The 20832-nt window shown below is 47.4% G+C and overlaps 1 protein-coding gene across 1 annotated transcript in view; it reads right to left on the reverse strand.

Annotated features, from left to right (window-relative positions):
• Nucleotides 1-4677: 4677 nt before the first annotated feature.
• Nucleotides 4678-20832, reverse strand: part of LOC136621467 (protein SSUH2 homolog) — a 28078-nt gene continuing 11923 nt past the window's right edge. Inside the window, exons 9-11 of the mRNA XM_066596972.1 lie at nt 11340-11454; nt 9888-9980; nt 4678-7679 (exon numbers count right to left, since the gene is read on the reverse strand). Coding sequence (XP_066453069.1) covers nt 7533-7679; nt 9888-9980; nt 11340-11454 — 355 coding nt within the window. The 3' untranslated portion in view covers nt 4678-7532. The remainder of the gene's footprint in view (nt 7680-9887; nt 9981-11339; nt 11455-20832) is intronic.

Genomic DNA, 20832 nt, shown 5'->3' on the forward strand with positions numbered 1-20832 from the left:
CTAGGGTTAGAAAAACACGGCTGCTTTCTTCCAAACACAGCGCCACGCTTATCCATAAGGTTGTGTGTGGTACTGCAGCTCAGCTCTCTTGAAGTGAATAGGAGTTGAGCTGCAATACCACAAACAACCCATGGACAAGGGTGGTGCTGTGCTTGAAAGAAAGCAGCCATGTTTTTTCTGACCCTCGACAACCCCTTTAAAGGGGTTATATTATTTTAACAAAAAGACCCTCAGTGACTGCAGTGTGGAATTCTTATCCCAGTTCACTGACGGTAGAGGGCATCGTACCCCATATGATCCTGTTGGCATCTCAGATTCATGATTTCCATCTTTTCAAGCGGAAATCAGGCACAGGGGAGCGTTAGTTGCTGGTGAATAGTGGAGTCGTCCCCAGGGATGGGAATGACGTAGACCCAGAAAAATAACGCACATAAGTGTCCCACCGGAATAAACAGCCAGCAAAATCCAAACGCTAATGGAAAAGGAGCCACTGAGTTCACCTGACCTTGACTGGGACCTCTTAAAGGGAAAACACAGGGCTGTCACCACCAGATCAGAGAACTCCCAGCTGGAAGTGCACTGGCCGTCCCGACTCAAGGAGCTGCATGGATACCATCTTCTGATATAACGTTTATTAAAATGACATGGGCACTTTAAATGCTCCCAAATCTTCAGTTTTAAGTAAGATATCAAGCTTTCTTCTCTGCTCACAGCCAAAGAGAATTTAACATTTAATTTGGCTGCAATGTGAACATTTTTGGCGGGACGGTTTGCAGTCACATGCAAGATCAAAGAGCAGAACTGCTCTATGTGCTTACAGAAAACCAGTAGAACTGTGAATGCAGCTCTGGATGTAACTGGAGATGATTTCCAGATAAGTAAAGTTAAGTATTTGTAAAGATGTTCAGCTACAGTGTGTCAGATACATGAAACAATGACTTAATTTATACACTGTGGGAATTCTTCAGTAATGACACAATGTATCAGTAATGCTTCTGACTTTCTTTCTGACATCATCGGAATTATCCTGACATTATTAATTAGTGGTGTCAGTAACGAGATGGTGAATGATCGTTAATGAATCATCACTCAAGTGATGACGTAAGGCGGGTTATAGGTGAGAAAAGTGATGAACGAATCTAGAACCATCCTCAAAAATATCTCTTAAAGAGGAAATCCATGAATAGACATGATGCACACTGAGGAGAGAACCTTGGAGAGTCTCTAAAACCTACAGTTTGGACCAGGAACCAATCTCCAGTCCTCAAGGACATCCTGTAGTAAGAACACCTGTGGCAATGTCTGAGGCACTGACAATAATTATATCACATGTGCAATACTGAGGAAATCCTGAAAACATGACCTGTTGGCGGTCCCTGAGGACCGGAGTTGAGAAACACTGATTTCGGCTGTATCACTGAGATTGAGGCCTCTGGCACACTAGCGTTTTTTGGGCCTGTGTGCTTTTCTGTGTTAAAGTGAACCACACTGGCACTGACACCCCGGAGCTGCCCCCCAGCATCTAAAGCCAGAATGCTTACTGCAAAAATAATGATACATATAGATGAATACAAGGTACTGCTTAATATTTTGGTCAAAATACATAAGCTTGCAACCCACGTCAAGGGTCCTCGTTATCCTGCGAATCCTTGCTTTACTTTGAGGTGCAGAGCAACCTGTCAGGCTGAATCATATGTAGTGTCTTTTAAAGAAAGTCTGTCACCTAAATTTGGTCTATTAACCCAATATACTGTTGTGTATGTGCTGTCACAAGGAAACAGGCGTTACCTTTGTCTTTTTCCAAAGTGTCTCCTGCGCTATATGCTAATGATCCTCAGACCGTCCAATGGGTGATCCGCCTCTGCCAGGCTCTCTTCCAGCCTTTTCAGCTAAAACACACCCTGTTTCTAGCAGAGGGACGCCTCCAGCTCATTTTGCTGGAGACATCATATGTTCCGCCTTGCATGCTCCTCCACCACAATGATCGGGCGAATGCCCTCGACGTCCGTCCGAGAACAAGTAACAGCGCATGTGCTAGATTGCAAAATGCAATGCAGGTGCATGCCAGATGGAACATATGATGTCTCCAGTGGGAAGAGCTGGAGGCGTCACTGAGAAAGAAAGGGCGTGGTTTTCAGATGAAAAGGCTGGAAGAGAAGCGGACCACTGACAGAGGGTTATTAGGCCAAATTTAGGTGACAGGCTTCCTTTAACCCTTTCCAATCCAATTTGTATCCTGGTTTTCCTAGGGGGCTTACTCTTTTACTGCTGTTATACAATAGCGCTATCTGCTGGCTAAAGCCAGTACTGCATGAGGTGACACATTGGATAGGCTCAGACATCAGAGAGGCTGGCAATATGCAGTAAGAGAACCCTGACGGACATCTTCCAACATCGGAGCTGTACAGCCCTAAATAATAAGGTCTTCAGACGTCAGACAGTGGATTGGAAAGGGTTAATAGGCTGTAAGCCTGCATGCTGCACTACATATATCATTTGGTGTGGCACCCTTTCTGTGCCTTATCAATGTGCAAGTATAATACTAAACAGCCACTCCCCCAATATGTGGTAGGTGCGTGAGTAGTTGTTCATCAGCATCTTGCTCCTCCGCATACAATCAGCTAGTCTGCATTTATGTTGGGAAGTGTATACCTGTCCTCGGGTATCTTTGTGTTACAGCGTTTAATCGCTGTGCAGCCGCTGGTGACCCGACCTATCACGGCATAGGACAGCGAAATTATACTGCGCATGATGGCGTATTGCACGCGTGCTGTCATGCACAGTCCACCTGTTTTGTTTTTATTGTTTAGATTTCCCGCACCATCACTACATGTGAACATAGACTCGGGTTTTAATTTCTGCCCATTCAGTGGTAAACAGCTGTGATTTCCATGAGACAAGATCTGCAATTCCGGATAAGAACTATTTACATTCTTTCAGGGCTCAGGAAGCAGAGCTATGTACTAGTAAGCGCCAACACATCAGAGCGAGGACACCGCACACATTAGCTGCTCTGAACGGACTCTATTTAAAGGGTATGTCCATAAACTGTAGAGTCACTGTGTGCATACAATACATGTTCCGTTTTATACTCCAGAGCTGCACTCACTATTCTGCTGGTGGAGTCACTGTGTACATACAGGGTGGAGCGCGGTAATTTGCTAATTTGGGAGTGAAATAAAAAAAATAATGAACTTGTAAAAACTTTATTTTATATTTTATTTACATTGAACAGTAGTGGAATTTATAAATTATTTGGTTTTAAATATTGTATCTGGCAAATGTTGACCTTCGCTATCCACACACTGCTGCATACGTTGCATTGCAATGATCGAGTGGTTATTTGAAAAATACGCTTCAACACAAAATGAACGCTCCTCACGTGTCCACTGCATGATGGCAACTGAAAAGCAGCTGCCGACAAACTTCCTGTCAGCCACTATAAGCAACGCCCACTCTCCCCTCTCTTCGACCAACAGCGCTGCCACAACCTGCAACTCAAAAAAGCAACACCCTGGAAGACCTAAGGAACAATATTGACGCTGAGATTGCCAGAATACCAGTCGACATGCTTGAAAGAGTGCATGAGAACTTCAGAAAACGTATGCAGCAGTGTGTGGATAGCGAAGGTCAACATTTGCCAGATACAATATTTAAAACCAAATAATTTGTAAATTCCACTACTGTTCAATGTAAATAAAATATAAAATAAAGTTTTTACATGTTCATTATTTTTTTATTTCACTCCCAAATTAGCAAATTACCGAGCTCCACCCTGTACATTACTTATCCTGTACTGATCCTGAGTTACATCCTGTATTATACTCCAGAGCTGCACTCACTATTCTGCTGGTAGGGTCACTGTGTACATACATTACTTATCCTGTACTGATCCTGAGTTACATCTTGTATTATACTTCAGAGCTGCACTCACTATTCTGCTGGTGGAGTCACTGTGTACATACATTACTTATCCTGTACTGATCCTGAGTTACATCCTGTATTATACTCCAGAGCTGCACTCACTATTCTGCTGGTGGAGTCACTGTGTACACACATTACTTATCCTGTACTGATCCTGAGTTTTCGCTCGCGGAGGAGAAATCGCAGCATGCTCCATTTTTGTGCGGATTCTGCCTGGACGGCTTCCATTGAAGTCAATGGAAGTCATCCGATCTGCGGCCCTGGACATTGTTGACAGCTCGCATATTCTGCGTCTTCATCTAGTGATGGCGCGGGGCAAAAATTTTGGGAAAACAAAAAGTCTGTACTGCCCATGTCCAACGGCGAGCCGCCAGGTCCATCCGCAGTACAGATTCTCTGGTGACAGAGCAGGTAAGCGCGGACCCTGCAGAGTCTGCCTCTGCAGTGTGCAGGGGGCGTTACGCAGGATCGCTGCCGCTCGCTGTCCCAGAAGTACTTCATGCTCCATTATGTTTGTTTAGCATTTTTTAGAGATAACTCCTCCATAACTAACAGTCACAGAGCTCCAACACTGCCGATATGGAGGGGACTGCTGCATGTAGGTGGGGCAATGACTGCGGGGACGCTACAGATGCCACATTTAGCAAATTATGTTTTTTATTCAAATTAAAAGCACTGAATCCACTTAAAGGGCCAGTACACCTAATGTAGTTAGCCATGCATAAGAATATAAAGATGCAAGACAAGCGAGAGGCTGGGCAGAGAGATGGGCTGTGAATCCTGGGCTCTCTGCAATGAGGTGGGACATTGTGCAGGAGGTAAAGACAGAGTATAAACTCCCATTCAGAGAGCCCTATTACTGTATAGTGCCCATCAGGGGTGCAGAGGTCGCAGTCGTATCCAGGCCAGTGTTGTGAATGGCGTCTGGTAGGTGGAGGCCTGTTACGGATTTTGCATTGGATCCCAGATGCTTCAACCTATTCGGCTGGACCCCCTAAGCATCAGGTAGACCAAACTTGCATATATACAATGACTGCGAGACGTTAGGGCGCTATAATGGGATGGTCTAAATGTAGCCGAACATTGTGGACTTCACAAATGATCTGTAGGAGCCGCGACTTTGGGACACAATATATTATTTTAAATCAAACAAAGCTCAACAAGACACAAGAGATGACATCACTGATGACATCACAACAGCACAAGAGATGACATCACCAATGACATCCCAATAACACAAGAAATTACATCATTACAACACAATAGATGACATCAGCACTGACATCACAACAAAATGAGATGACATCACCATGACACAAGAGATGAAATTACAACACAATGCTGCAGTGAGCCTCCATTTATTTCAGACGAGCGTTTTAGCGAAGTGTTTCTAGCGCACACTAAAACAAACGCTCTATGTTCTATTTTCAGGCGTTCAGTGTGTTTTTAACGCCCCGCATCGCCCATTCAAATGAATGAGGGGCATTAAAAACTCTGTGCACAGCATTTAACAGCATTCATAATGATGCTTACTATGCCACCGGGAGGAGGGGGAAATGGTGATGTCATCAGCTTACTTTGCGTGTGTTGTTACTGTACATAACATGCAGTAAAAACGCAGACAAACGCTCAAAAAACGCTGCATTTAAAAACTTTTTACTTTAATAATACGGTCTGAATAAGGTCTAAGTGGCATGTGCTGGACGTCATTATCAGTAGTGATGCCCCCTGCTGTTCACAGGAAGAAATGCCAACGCCACATGCTAAAGCACAAGTTTATTTATTTAATTTTTTTAGAGGGTTGGATGGTAGCGAGGAAAGAGCAGGCTGTCTGTACTAGTGGTGTGCGTGTAGCTCACATCACATGGGGTTGTAGGTTCACATCACATCAAGATCAACACCTTCATGGACTTGGAAAAGCCAACCACATGTTGTCCTCGGTCAGATTTGAACCTACAAGCAGACACACATCATCTTTCTTCTCTCTTCTCCGAAGGAGAACAAGAAGAGTAAACACAAAGACATAAAACCTCCATACAGATGTTGCCCTTGGACAGATTTGAACCTAGACTGCAATACTTCAGGGCTACAGTGCTAACAACTGAGCTACCACGCTTGATCTTCCTTCTTTTTTCTCTAGGAGGTGAAGAAGAAGAAGGAGTAACACAAATAGAATATACAAAGTCCATACGGATGTTGTCCTTAGTCAGACTTGACTCTAGGAACCTAGTACTATAAGGGAACAGTGCTAACCACTGAGCTGTCATACTTGGTCGTTCTTCTACTCCTTCATCCTTTGTTCTTTTTTCTCCAGAGGAGAAGAAGAAATGGAAGGAGAATGAGAAAAGGTAGAAGAGCCAGAGAAGCAGAAGATGAAGGAAAATAAGAAAAGTTTTTCCTTCTGTTTCTTTTCCTTCTACTTCCCGAGAAAAGAAGAAGCAGGAGGAGGTAGATGGCAGAAGCTGGGTGGCTCAGTGGCTAGCACTGTTGCCTTGTAGCACTGGGTTGTAAGCTCATGGCTGATTATGGACAATATCTGCATGGAGTTTATATGTTCTCTTTGTGTTTCTTTTTTTTCTCCATCTTCTCTTTCTCCAGAGGAGGAAATAGGAGGTAAAAGACCAAACATAGTGGCTCAATGGCTAGCACTGTCACTTTGCAGCACTGGAGATCTAAGTTAAAATCTGACCAAGGGAAACATCTGGATGGAGGTTTTGGAAGTCCATGCAGATGTTCTCCTTAATGGGACTTGAACCTAGGACCACAGTGCTGCAAGGAAACAGTGCTAACCACTGAGCCACATTCTTTGAAGAAGAACCACTGCCACACTGCTGGAGGGCAAATTAGTGATTTTAAAGGGAATTAGCATTGGTCGCTCCTGATTTAAGATTATCTTTTGAAAATCGGGTTGGGCACTCCCAACCCAAATATTCCAACAATCGCTCAACACTAGTCTGTACCCCTCCCTCCCCTTGCCTTTGTAACCATAGAGGTGTGACTTGTAGTCATGGGGCCCCAATGTAGAATGTGTAACAGGGCCTTAACTGTAATGCACCTCTTAAAGTACTGGTCTTCTTATACGGTTCTAGGGCCCGGGTGCGACTGCACACTCTGTACCCAATATAGTTACACCCTGACCACAGCGCCCTGAAAGGAGTTGCAGATGGTCAATACTGCTCTTGCGCCACCTGCTGGACAAATTTTAGAATGAATATACATTAAGCAATATCCTAAAGAAATTGGGAAATCTGAATCATTGTTCATCTCCTACAGATTTACCCCATATAGATAAGCCAGTATACAACCCCTCCCCCATAGACCTATAGCTGCAGGTTCTCTTCTGTCTGTGTATCATTCCCAGATAAATGCAGCTATGAGGGCATAATGCGTACACTGTATGATTTGGTGCCCTATGGTCCATTTTATTCTTACATTGATGCTTGCAGAGAAGCGCAGCATTCATGCTTTACTGCAATTCGCCGGCAGATTAAACCGTATAACATGGAAGCTTTGTCTGTAAGCGAGTGTGACGGTATAGGCAAAGCGAGTCATTGGTTACATTGCAAGCAATGGCTTCCAGAGACAGAAGACGAGTGAATATCCAGATCTCACATAATTGAGCAGCCGAAGGTGAGATTATGAAGACGCCGCTTAGTGTAGACTCTGCGCTCCGTGCCGTATACATGGCAGGACAGGTTCTTCCCGCTGTATCCATACTGTACATGCGCTACTGGGATCATCTCCACCGTCTGGCGCTAAGGAGCAGAACATAAAGATACAGAGAACGTGTGCGGTGGTTAATATAATACTCAGTTATAACAGAGCAGCTCTGCTAACAGGTCACAGTGGGGGTCTGGTGCCATCTTGTGGCTGGACTGAGGTAAAACAGCTGATGCAAATATTCATTTATTTGTAGACTGGTTATTCTTGGCAAATGCCCCTTTCCTTCTTAAAAACGATGTGAGGCCACAACTAAATATTTTACTAAGGGGCATCTGCAAACCTTAGTAGGCTTAGATACAGAAGACAGTACACACCTGATAGTATTAGATACACAGCTCAGCAAACAGTATCACACATGATAGGATTAGATACAACATCTCAGCAAAAAGTATCACACATGACAGGATTAGATAAAGGAGCTCAGCAGACAGTATCACATATGAAAGGATTAGATACACAACTCAGCAGACAGTATCACACATGATAGGATTAGCTACAAAAGGTCAGCGGACAGTATCACACATGATAGGATTAATGTTATAGTTTAAAATGAAAAAGGTCCCCGTGCCTTCAAGAAAAACCTTCTTTAATCATTAAGCTACGCGTTATGACATACAAATGTCTTTTTCAAGCTATTTGCAATGGGAGGGGTGGGATGGGGGCGGAGTTAAGCGGCGTTACTTAGCTCCACCCCTGTCTCGCCCCCTCCTATTGCAAATAGTGGCAAGGTGTGGAGAGAGGGCGGGAGCTCAGTTCCTGCTCCTGGCTCTTCCAGCCTCCTCCCCCTGCAGACAAGGACACCGTATATCGGCCGGGCATGAAAACCGAGCCGATATACGGTCATCTGAATAAGCCCTTATGCTAAAAAATCCCGTGATTTTACCACGCACGGCAGCGATGTGATGCAAGACTATTCTCAGGCAAAAGCATCGCTGATGCTCAAAAATTGCGGGAATAAAGACGTAATTTTACTACAATTGTCACGCAGCAAAATTGCGATCGCCCATGTGAAACCACCCTGAGGGCTAACTCACACAGGTGTACAGGAGATGCGTATAATACACATATTTTTCATGCTCATGATACACAGCCCTAAAAGCCCATTGATTTATATTGGGCCATTCAGACATGCGTTTTTTCTTGTGCAAAAAAAGGGGGGGCATGTCCTATTTTGGTGCCTAATATGTTTTAAAATACACAGTAAATACGCACATTACATGTGTATTTGCCTAATGTGCATTCCGTGCGTGTAATATGCAGCCCCCATTATCCCGTGTGAGAGGGCCCTGAATGTATCTTGGGGTCTGATGAAGAAATACAATTTGTGGGTTTTTCTCTGGTAATTAATGAGTGTTGATAATATTCATCCAACCAACCAATTTCTGACTAATCAGCTGCTTTGGGGGTGATGTTAGGATTTCTACAGACTTCTGAAAGATTGGCACTAGAGATGAGCGAGTATACTCGCTAAGGCTAACTACTCAAGTGAGTAGTGCCTTAGCCGAGTATCCTCCCGCTCGTCTCTAAAGAAGATTTGGCTGCCGGCGCGGGTGACAGGTGAGTTGTGGCGGTGAGCAGGGGGGAGCGGGGGGGAGAGAGGGAGAGAGAGATCTCCCATCTGTTCCTCCCCACTCTCCCCCGCCGCTCCCCACCCACCGCCGGCCCCCAAATCTTTAGAGACGAGCGGGGAGATACTCGGCTAAGGCACTACTCACTCGAGTAATGTGCCTTAGCGAGTATACTCGCTCATCTCTAATTGGCACATTTCTGCAGCGCTGATGACACAAGGGCTCCAGATCCCCCCATGTTCTCTGCGCTTCGGCTGTGAGGCCTTTTATACCATCAAATTATTGGCAAGAATGCTGTTCTGCCTGATACTCAGGTCATGTAAAAGGGCAAATGTTCGTCCACCAGCTAATTGTATCCTTTATGTCGTTGGCGATACGTCTCCCCATATGAAGTGATGAACATCCCACCAAAGAGAGATGTACGGGGCTGAAAGATAGGATTAACGACCGCTCATCCCCATACAAGCAAATCCCAGTCAATGTAAAAGAAATAGAAACAAGTGCTGACCGGCGAGATTTGTTGATTGGCGTTAGTTACATCAGGCTGAGAATGGCTTGTGGAAAAAGACCCTCTTATGACTTTTACGCTGTGACCACATCAGACTTTTAGAATACGATCTCGACTGTAACGCTAAGTTACAGAGTCCGGACGTTACCCTGTATGGTCTGTACCTGCCGCAGGATGTGGCACGAGGGGCCACATTTGTTCCGGTGATCTTGGATCAATCGCTCAGAGACATCAGGAAATCCCGCTAAAGGGTGAACCTGCAATAAGCATGATGAGAAGAATGACGACAAGTAATATATAATGATCTATGCAGTATATAATGTCTCCACCCGCAGCTCCGCCCAGATGTCACTAAGCAAAGGGAGCAAACAGAAAAGCAGGGGTCTTCTTTACAACGTGCCGTGTCTGATGAGCCGTGTGCGCTGATCCCACATCATAAACCTGGGCAGATGTGTTATATGGACGGAGGATCAATAATCTCCTCGCTCTGCAGTTATACGATTATTGGCAATCTCCTTTAAGGAACACTTGTTTATAAGACGCTAAATCTCTGAAGCTCCAGCGTTATATTAATATTTACAGATGCCGCTCAAATTTCACGGAGCGTAAAACAGAATATAGTGAAAGGAATAAAACCTAAAACGGAGCAGAATGATGGGAGAATAATAATAACAGCACGACCGGCTAGATAATCCACAGGTAAGTACCTAAGAACCATAGATTTGTATCTAATCCACTGGTCAGTATCCAATAACCATAGATATGTATCTAATCCACTGGTCAGTATCCAATAACCATAGATATGTATCTAATCTACACGTCAGTATCTAATGACCATAGATATGTATCTAATCCACAAATTAGTATCTAACTATCATAACTATGTATCTAATCCAAGGGTAACTAATCTTTATAGATATGTATCTAATCAGCAGCCGCGGCTCCACTGAAAACAATGCGTGCATTCCCTATGGTGCACGCATGTCCTATCTTTGCAGGCACGCACCTGTAAAGCACGGACATGTGAACACACCATAGGGAATGCATTGTTGCAAATAGAAGCTTGTTTTTGTGTGTGCGTATGTACGCACAAAAACACGCTTGTGTGAACACACCCTTAGGGTGTGTATATTTATGCAACCCCTTTATTTTAGTTTTTTTTTTTTTCCACCCTAAAAGGTTTCCGTTTCAGGTTTTGAAGGTGGAAATAAATCTGAAATGATTCATCTTTCTCAGATTTTTTTAACGACAAAAATCTGGCATTTCAACAGGGGTGTGTAGACTTTTTATATGCATTGTATCTCACAATCATTGATATGTATCAATTCCACAGGTAAGTATCTAAACCAACTGGTTTGCATCTACTTAATATTGATGTATTAAAACATTACTAAGTATCTAACCGTGTTTCCAATCCCCATATATGTATCCAATCCATGAGTAGCTCTAAAATTCACATAAAAGTATGATTTCATGGTCTGTATCTAACCCTTTGATATGTAGATACATACGCACATCTAATCACTAGGTACTGTATGTATCCAACCTACAGACAGGTATCTAAGTCCAATGTATGTATCTAATCCATTGGTATGTACCACATTGTATATATTTACCGTCGCGTCATCGTCCATTGTAAGCACCTCCCCGGTCACCTTCTGCAGGAGGATCAGCGGCACACTGGATTCCTGCTCGGGTGGATCAGACACGACCTCAGAGCGCAGCGTCTTCCTGGGCAGAGAGAATCATAAACTGATATATAATGATAATTCCTGCAAGACCAGATCCATCAGCTCTGAGCTCACAGCTCCCTGCAGCCCCTGCTGGCTCAGTGTCTGCAAAGAGCCAATATACTGCATGCCCTAAATTCCACCTGTATGTAACAGCAGTTTCCAACCTGTTGTCAAACTACAACTCCCAGTATACAAATATCAGTGCATGCTGGGATTTGTAGTTTTGTAACTGCTGGGAAACAACTTGTTTCCAGACAACGCTGACCAGAGTTGTTGGCATTCCAAAACGGAACACTACCAGAATTCTGTGGTCACTAAATAGGCACCGAAATGGGGCTGATTTGGATGAATTTTTACTTGCAGAGCAGCTGCGGGATTTAACCCCTTGTATTTCAAGGGGTGAATTCAGGCAGCATGAATATACGGGCTGGGGAATCAGAATCTGGGGATTTGTTTTGGAAAATATTCGCACTATGGGGAAAAAATTTAAAATCTCCTCCACGCGGCTTGTACTGTAAACGTCATATAATATCCACTGCAATACCGCTAGCGGAAATTCCGCAGTATTTCTGCCATATGAGAAGGCGGCTTGAGGCTAAGTCACATGGGCGATAAACTTGGATCGATATCGCACTCAGGGTGGCTTCAGACGACTGTAAGCTCATAAATGCTTGTGATAACACAACTTTTTGCACTGTGAAGGTCACGCTATGGCGTACATTTCAGCGCATTTTATTGTATTTTCTGCTCTGCTAGGAATTGCGCAGCCTAGTCCCAATTAATATAAATTTCCCCACCAAATTGCACAGTTCATTGCTTAAGCTTGCGAGGATCAGGTGCTCATTTGCCCACCCCCATAGACTCCTATGGTGCCTTAGGTGCACAATTAGGCAAGCGTGATATCAGTCCAAGAAATTTGGATTAATATCGCACACTCAAACCTGCGATTTTGCAGGGAAAACCATATTGTATGTTGTGTGAGACGGTGACCGGCAAGGTGCTGGAGGGCAGGTATATCTCGCCTAGGATGCTCTCCTATGCTGCTTTGGGAAGCGCTTGGGCAGATACGTGCCACCGAGCAGCCTGGGCTCGGTGGAGGAAGCCGGCAGTATAGTGTTAGTAGCATTAAGCTACTAACACGTTGTAGCAAGTAGGTGGCTCCAAGCCACATAATCCGGGCTGGCTTTTCCTGGAGTGACCAAAGTGAAGGGTGGGATGGTCACTCCCACGTACCAGGTGGGGCTGGTACCAGGCCTTATAAAGCCTGGGCCTACAGGGCCTAGAGGGAGAGCTGAGACCTTTACAGGTCTGAGAGTCCTGGCTGGCTGTGTGCAGGAGCCATTTATTTACCAGTGCGTAGACAGGGACGCTACATGTTTAGTAAGTGCTCGGACGAGCAGGATTTACGTTATGTTTGCCTGATGTTAAGGCCTGTATTTTGCTTTTGTTTGCTTGTAAATAAACCCAGGCAAAGCCTGGACTAAAGACTTTATCCTATGTGTCACTGTCTCTGACTGCTTATGCTCAGGTTGCTACCGATCCTAAACGCTAATCCCTCACATATGGTGTTTGGATGCGGGCAGCGGTCTTAAAGAGACATACACCAATTAATGGACATTTTGCTGCAGCAGCTGGTGAACCGTTGCTAAGGGCAACCGCCCAAGAGAGATTGACTGGAGAGTGCTGTAACCCCCATGTCCTGGGTGAAAGCTGCAACGGCACAGCCATCAGATACTGCCAAGATGTAGGAACTGATAAAGCAGCTGGTACAAATGAACGTGCAGCAACAGCAAGCGTTGGCCCAGCAGCAACAAGTGGCGGCGACCCAGCAAAAGATCCATGAGGAGGCCATGAGAGCTCAGGCCGAGACTAATGCTCTCCTGGCGCAAAGTGTGCGGAGGTCGTCTGGTTCGCTCCCCACCACCCGTACCGCGGTACAGGCGGCCTTACAAAAGATGACGGCCACCGATGACATCGAGGCCTATCTCGCGGTCTTTGAGAGAGTGGCCGAGAGGGAGAAATTACCAGTGCCTCAGTGGGCTGAGGTAGTAGCGCCTTTCCTGATGGGAGAACCCCAAAAGGCCTACTTTGACCTCGGTGAGCAGGATGCCAAGGACTATAATAAGCTCAAAGGTGAGATCCTGGCATGCTTGGGCGTGGACACCCATGTGCGGGCCTGACGCGTACACGCCTGGACTTTCACGGACGACCTACCAGCTCGCTCCCAGATGTACGACCTGTTCCACCTGGTGAGAAAGTGGCTGCAGCCGGAGGAGTCGTCCCCGGCAGAGATCGTACAGAAAGTGGTTCTGGATAAGTTTATACGCTCGTTGCCCCCCGCAATCCAGCGCTGGGTGGGACAAGGAGGTCCCCAGGACATGGACCAACTCGTGAGCCTCGTCGAGAGGTATAAAGCCACGGAGGACTTACTGCAAGCCGTGCCTCCTGGACGTTCCAACCCCGGGAACAGCAAGTCGGCTGGAGCCCCTGGTAAGACTGTTCCATATGTAAGGGGTGTCAAAAGTGTCCCAAGGGGAGGCGGCTCAGAGGGGGATCGTTTGGGGCAGAGGAGGAGCCCCAAATGGACATTCGGGTCCCGGGTAGAACCCCAAGGAGACCGGGCCTCCATACGATGTTGGCGCTGTCATGAGCCCGGGCATCTTGCTGCCAACTGTCCACTTACCGTGGAACCAATGGACTGTGACTCTGCCCGGCGGAGGTCGATGTTCGCATGGCCAGTGTGTTCTGCAGAGACTGCGTCAGAGACTGATCGACCATTATGTCACCTAAAGGTGAATGACTTTGCGGTGACAGCTCTACTGGACTCAGGGAGCTTGGTTATGCTGGTGCACTCCAGCCTGGTCGATCCCACAACCTTCACCAGCCGTCGCATGGGGGTTGTTTGTGTGCATGGGGACACCAAGGAGTATCCTATTGCCCTTGTACGACTTGATACTCCGTGTGGACTTGCCACCCATGAGGTGGGCGGCGGAAAATCCTTAATGCACACCGTGATCCTCGGGAGAGACTTTCCCCTATTTTGGGACTTGTGGCGACACCGAGGGTCGTCTGCAAATAAGGTTCATGATAATGCAAATGTGTATGATGTGTGTCCAGAACCGTTTGACCCTGAGGGTACGGTTCCAGCAGTAGGGGTGACCCAAGAGAATGGGGATAACTTTCCCTTAACAGTACTAGCGGGTGAGACGGAGGTACAGGACGAAGTGGTTGCTATGCCTGACTTAGAGGTCTCACGTGCCAATTTCGGAACTGAGCAGCTCCGAGACCCCACCTTAGTAAAAGCTAGGGAAAATGTTAAAGTAATAAATGGGGAGCCTCAATTCCCAGGGACTGATACTGTGTTTCCACACCTTGCAGTCAACCAAGAATTGTTGTATCAGGTTGACAAGGTCCGTGGGGAGGTTGTGGAACAGCTGGTGGTACCTCAGTCCTATCGTAGGATGGTCTTAGACCTGGCGCACAAGCATGTGCTGGGAGGTCATCTCGGGAGCGAAAAGACTAAGGAACGCATCCTTCAGCGTTTTTTCTGGCCTGGGGTACATGGTGATGTAAAACGGTACTGTGAGTCGTGCCCGGAGTGTCAAATAACAGCTCCTATGCCCCATTACCGGAACCCCTTAGTGCCCTTGCCCATCATAGAGGTGCCGTTCGAGCGGATCGCTATGGACCTAGTTGGGCCCTTGGTAAAGTCTGCCCGGGGTTACCAACATATATTGGTGGTTGTAGACTACGCCACCCGTTACCCCGAAGCCGTTCCTTTACGCAATACGTCATCCAAGGGTATTGCAAAGGAACTACTTCACATGTTCTCCCGCACGGGCATAACAAAAGAGATCCTGACGGACCAAGGAACCCCCTTTATGTCAAAGGTCATGAAGGAATTGTGTAAGCTGCTGAATATTAAGCACTTACGGACGTCTGTGTACCACCCACAGACGGATGGCCTGGTTGAGAGATTTAATAAGACCCTAAAAAGCATGCTAAAAAAGGTAGTCAATAAGGATGGGAAGGACTGGGACTGTCTGCTGCCATATTTAATGTTCTCAATCCGTGAAGTCCCACAATCCTCCACTGGGTTCTCTCCCTTTGAATTAGTTTATGGTAGACATCCCCAAGGGCTCCTTGATGTAGCTAAGGAGACCTGGGAGCACGAGTCCACCCCCTACAGGAGTGTTATTGAACACATCTCCCTCATGCAAGATCGAATTGCGGCGGTCATGCCCATTGTTAGAGAACATTAAGGCTTACAGCAGGCTCAAGAAGCCCAAAGCCGGGTATATAACCGGTCCGCCAAGGTGAGAACCTTCAACCCTGGGGATCGGGTACTAGTGTTGGTGCCAACCCTAGAAAGTAAATTCCTAGCAAAATGGCAAGGGCCCTATGAAATAATTGAGAAAGTCGGAGAGGTAAATTATAAGGTATACCAGCCAGGTAGGCGGAAACCAGAACAGTTGTACCATGTAAACCTAATTAAGCCATGGAAGAACAGAGAAGCCCTGACTGCAGTGAGCACCCCCCATGGTGGGGTCCCAGAGGTGTGTGTATCAGGGTCCCTGTCCAAATCCCAACAACAAGAGTTGAGGGAATTTATACAGCGTAATTCAGATGTGTTCTCTGATATACCAGGGCGTACTGGTGTCATAAAACACGACATTATAACTGAACCAGGGGTAAAGGTTCAGTTGAAACCGTACAGGGTTCCAGAAGCCCGCAGACGAGCCATCTCAGAGGAGGTCAAGAAAATGCTAGACCTCGGAGCAATTGAGGAGTCGAAAAGCGAATGGTCCAGCCCTATCGTCCTGATACCAAAACCTGATGGCTCTCTGCGCTTCTGTAACGACTTCCGGAAGCTAAATGACGTGTCAAAATTTGACGCATACCCAATGCCGAGAGTGGACGAGTTAATTGAGAGACTGGGTCATGCCAGGTACTTTTCCACTCTCGACCTTACTAAAGGCTACTGGCAGGTTCCCCTTACAGAGAGCGTGAAAGAAAAGACTGCGTTTGCCACACCAGAAGGGTTGTTTCAGTACATCTGCCTACCCTTCGGTTTGCATGGAGCCCCAGCAACCTTCCAAAGATTGATATCATACTCAAACCCCATCGTCAATATGTGTCAGCATATTTAGATGATATCATCATCTTTAGCGAAGACTGGGACAGCCATCTACCCAAGGTACAGGCAGTACTGAACTCCCTTAGAAAAGCAGGGCTCACAGCAAACCCAAAGAAGTGCGCCCTGGGTCTTGAAGAAGCCCGATACCTGGGGTATGTAATAGGTAGGGGTATTATAAAACCCCAGGTCAATAAAGTTGAAGCCGTTCAGAACTGGCCACAACCCACAACTAAAAAGCAGGTGAGAGCCTTTTTAGGCATTGTAGGGTACTATAGGCGGTTCGTGCAAAACTTTGCGAGCATAGCAGCGCCCCTAACAGACTTGACCAAGAACAGTAAGTCAGTCATGGTCAAGTGGAACCCTGACGCAGAAAAGGCGTTCCAAGAGTTAAAACGGGCCCTCTGTAAACGTCCAGTGTTAGTCACACCCAATTTTAAAAGAGAATTTATTGTCCAAACAGTCGCGTCCGATGTGGGACTGGGAGCAGTTCTGTCCCAGTAAGTAGAAGGAGAGGAACATCCTGTAATTTATCTGAGCAGGAAGCTCACGCCACCCGAAAAAAAATTACAGTATCGTTGAACGGGAGTGCCTAGGCATCAAGTGGGCCCTGGAATCCCTAAAATACTACCTGCTAGGTCGGCACTTCAGGCTGATCACAGACCACTCCCCCTTAACCTGGATGTCACAGGCAAAAGAAAGAAATGCCAGAGTCACTAGATGGTTCCTGACCCTTCAAAATTTCAGTTTCTCTGTTGAACACAGGGCAGGAAAGCTACAGGGCAATGCCGATGCCTTGTCAAGGACGCATTGCATGGCGGCTAAAGGTGTCCGACCCCACAGGCTCGAACAGAGGGGGAGGGTATGTGAGACGGTGACCGGCAAGGTGCTGGAGGGCAGGTATATCTCGCCTAGGATGCTCTCCTATGCTGCTTTGGGGAGCGCTTGGGCAGATACATGCCACCGAGCAGCCTGGGCTCGGTGGAGGAAGCCGGCAGTATAGTGTTAGTAGCATTAAGCTACTAACACGTTGTAGCAAGTAGGTGGCTCCAAGCCGCATAATCCGGGCCGGCTTTTCCTGGAGTGACCAAAGTGAAGGGTGGGATGGTCACTCCCACGTACCAGGTGGGGCTGGTACCAGGCCTTATAAAGCCTGGGCCTACAGGGCCTAGAGGGAGAGCTGAGACCTTTGCAGGTCTGAGAGTCCTGGCTGGCTGTGTGCAGGAGCCATTTATTTACCAGTGCGTAGACAGGGACGCTACATGTTTAGTAAGTGCTCGGACGAGCAGGATTTACGTTATGTTTGCCTGATGTTAAGGCCTGTATTTTGCTTTTGTTTGCTTGTAAATAAACCCAGGCAAAGCCTGGACTAAAGACTTTATCCTATGTGTCACTGTCTCTGACTGCTTATGCTCAGGTTGCTACCGATCCTAAACGCTAATCCCTCACATATGGTGTTTGGATGCGGGCAGCGGTCTTAAAGAGACATACACCAATTAATGGACATTTTGCTGCAGCAGCTGGTGAACCGTTGCTAAGGGCAACCGCCCAAGAGAGATTGACTGGAGAGTGCTGTAACCCCCATGTCCTGGGTGAAAGCTGCAACGGCACAGCCATCAGATACTGCCAAGATGTAGGAACTGATAAAGCAGCTGGTACAAATGAACGTGCAGCAACAGCAAGCGTTGGCCCAGCAGCAACAAGTGGCGGCGACCCAGCAAAAGATCCATGAGGAGGCCATGAGAGCTCAGGCCGAGACTAATGCTCTCCTGGCGCAAAGTGTGCGGAGGTCGTCTGGTTCGCTCCCCACCACCCGTACCGCGGTACAGGCGGCCTTACAAAAGATGACGGCCACCGATGACATCGAGGCCTGTCTCGCGGTCTTTGAGAGAGTGGCCGAGAGGGAGAAATTACCAGTGCCTCAGTGGGCTGAGGTAGTAGCGCCTTTCCTGATGGGAGAACCCCAAAAGGCCTACTTTGACCTCGGTGAGCAGGATGCCAAGGACTATAATAAGCTCAAAGGTGAGATCCTGGCATGCTTGGGCGTGGACACCCATGTGCGGGCCTGACGCGTACACGCCTGGACTTTCACGGACGACCTACCAGCTCGCTCCCAGATGTACGACCTGTTCCACCTGGTGAGAAAGTGGCTGCAGCCGGAGGAGTCGTCCCCGGCAGAGATCGTACAGAAAGTGGTTCTGGATAAGTTTATACGCTCGTTGCCCCCCGCAATCCAGCGCTGGGTGGGACAAGGAGGTCCCCAGGACATGGACCAACTCGTGAGCCTCGTCGAGAGGTATAAAGCCACGGAGGACTTACTGCAAGCCGTGCCTCCTGGACGTTCCAACCCCGGGAACAGCAAGTCGGCTGGAGCCCCTGGTAAGACTGTTCCATATGTAAGGGGTGTCAAAAGTGTCCCAAGGGGAGGCGGCTCAGAGGGGGATCGTTTGGGGCAGAGGAGGAGCCCCAAATGGACATTCGGGTCCCGGGTAGAACCCCAAGGAGACCGGGCCTCCATACGATGTTGGCGCTGTCATGAGCCCGGGCATCTTGCTGCCAACTGTCCACTTACCGTGGAACCAATGGACTGTGACTCTGCCCGGCGGAGGTCGATGTTCGCATGGCCAGTGTGTTCTGCAGAGACTGCGTCAGAGACTGATCGACCATTATGTCACCTAAAGGTGAATGACTTTGCGGTGACAGCTCTACTGGACTCAGGGAGCTTGGTTATGCTGGTGCACTCCAGCCTGGTCGATCCCACAACCTTCACCAGCCGTCGCATGGGGGTTGTTTGTGTGCATGGGGACACCAAGGAGTATCCTATTGCCCTTGTACGACTTGATACTCCGTGTGGACTTGCCACCCATGAGGTGGGCGGCGGAAAATCCTTAATGCACACCGTGATCCTCGGGAGAGACTTTCCCCTATTTTGGGACTTGTGGCGACACCGAGGGTCGTCTGCAAATAAGGTTCATGATAATGCAAATGTGTATGATGTGTGTCCAGAACCGTTTGACCCTGAGGGTACGGTTCCAGCAGTAGGGGTGACCCAAGAGAATGGGGATAACTTTCCCTTAACAGTACTAGCGGGTGAGACGGAGGTACAGGACGAAGTGGTTGCTATGCCTGACTTAGAGGTCTCACGTGCCAATTTCGGAACTGAGCAGCTCCGAGACCCCACCTTAGTAAAAGCTAGGGAAAATGTTAAAGTAATAAATGGGGAGCCTCAATTCCCAGGGACTGATACTGTGTTTCCACACCTTGCAGTCAACCAAGAATTGTTGTATCAGGTTGACAAGGTCCGTGGGGAGGTTGTGGAACAGCTGGTGGTACCTCAGTCCTATCGTAGGATGGTCTTAGACCTGGCGCACAAGCATGTGCTGGGAGGTCATCTCGGGAGCGAAAAGACTAAGGAACGCATCCTTCAGCGTTTTTTCTGGCCTGGGGTACATGGTGATGTAAAACGGTACTGTGAGTCGTGCCCGGAGTGTCAAATAACAGCTCCTATGCCCCATTACCGGAACCCCTTAGTGCCCTTGCCCATCATAGAGGTGCCGTTCGAGCGGATCGCTATGGACCTAGTTGGGCCCTTGGTAAAGTCTGCCCGGGGTTACCAACATATATTGGTGGTTGTAGACTACGCCACCCGTTACCCCGAAGCCGTTCCTTTACGCAATACGTCATCCAAGGGTATTGCAAAGGAACTACTTCACATGTTCTCCCGCACGGGCATAACAAAAGAGATCCTGACGGACCAAGGAACCCCCTTTATGTCAAAGGTCATGAAGGAATTGTGTAAGCTGCTGAATATTAAGCACTTACGGACGTCTGTGTACCACCCACAGACGGATGGCCTGGTTGAGAGATTTAATAAGACCCTAAAAAGCATGCTAAAAAAGGTAGTCAATAAGGATGGGAAGGACTGGGACTGTCTGCTGCCATATTTAATGTTCTCAATCCGTGAAGTCCCACAATCCTCCACTGGGTTCTCTCCCTTTGAATTAGTTTATGGTAGACATCCCCAAGGGCTCCTTGATGTAGCTAAGGAGACCTGGGAGCACGAGTCCACCCCCTACAGGAGTGTTATTGAACACATCTCCCTCATGCAAGATCGAATTGCGGCGGTCATGCCCATTGTTAGAGAACATTAAGGCTTACAGCAGGCTCAAGAAGCCCAAAGCCGGGTATATAACCGGTCCGCCAAGGTGAGAACCTTCAACCCTGGGGATCGGGTACTAGTGT

The sequence above is a fragment of the Eleutherodactylus coqui genome, chromosome 3 (assembly GCF_035609145.1).
Source record: "Eleutherodactylus coqui strain aEleCoq1 chromosome 3, aEleCoq1.hap1, whole genome shotgun sequence".
Lineage (NCBI taxonomy): Eukaryota > Metazoa > Chordata > Amphibia > Anura > Eleutherodactylidae > Eleutherodactylus > Eleutherodactylus coqui.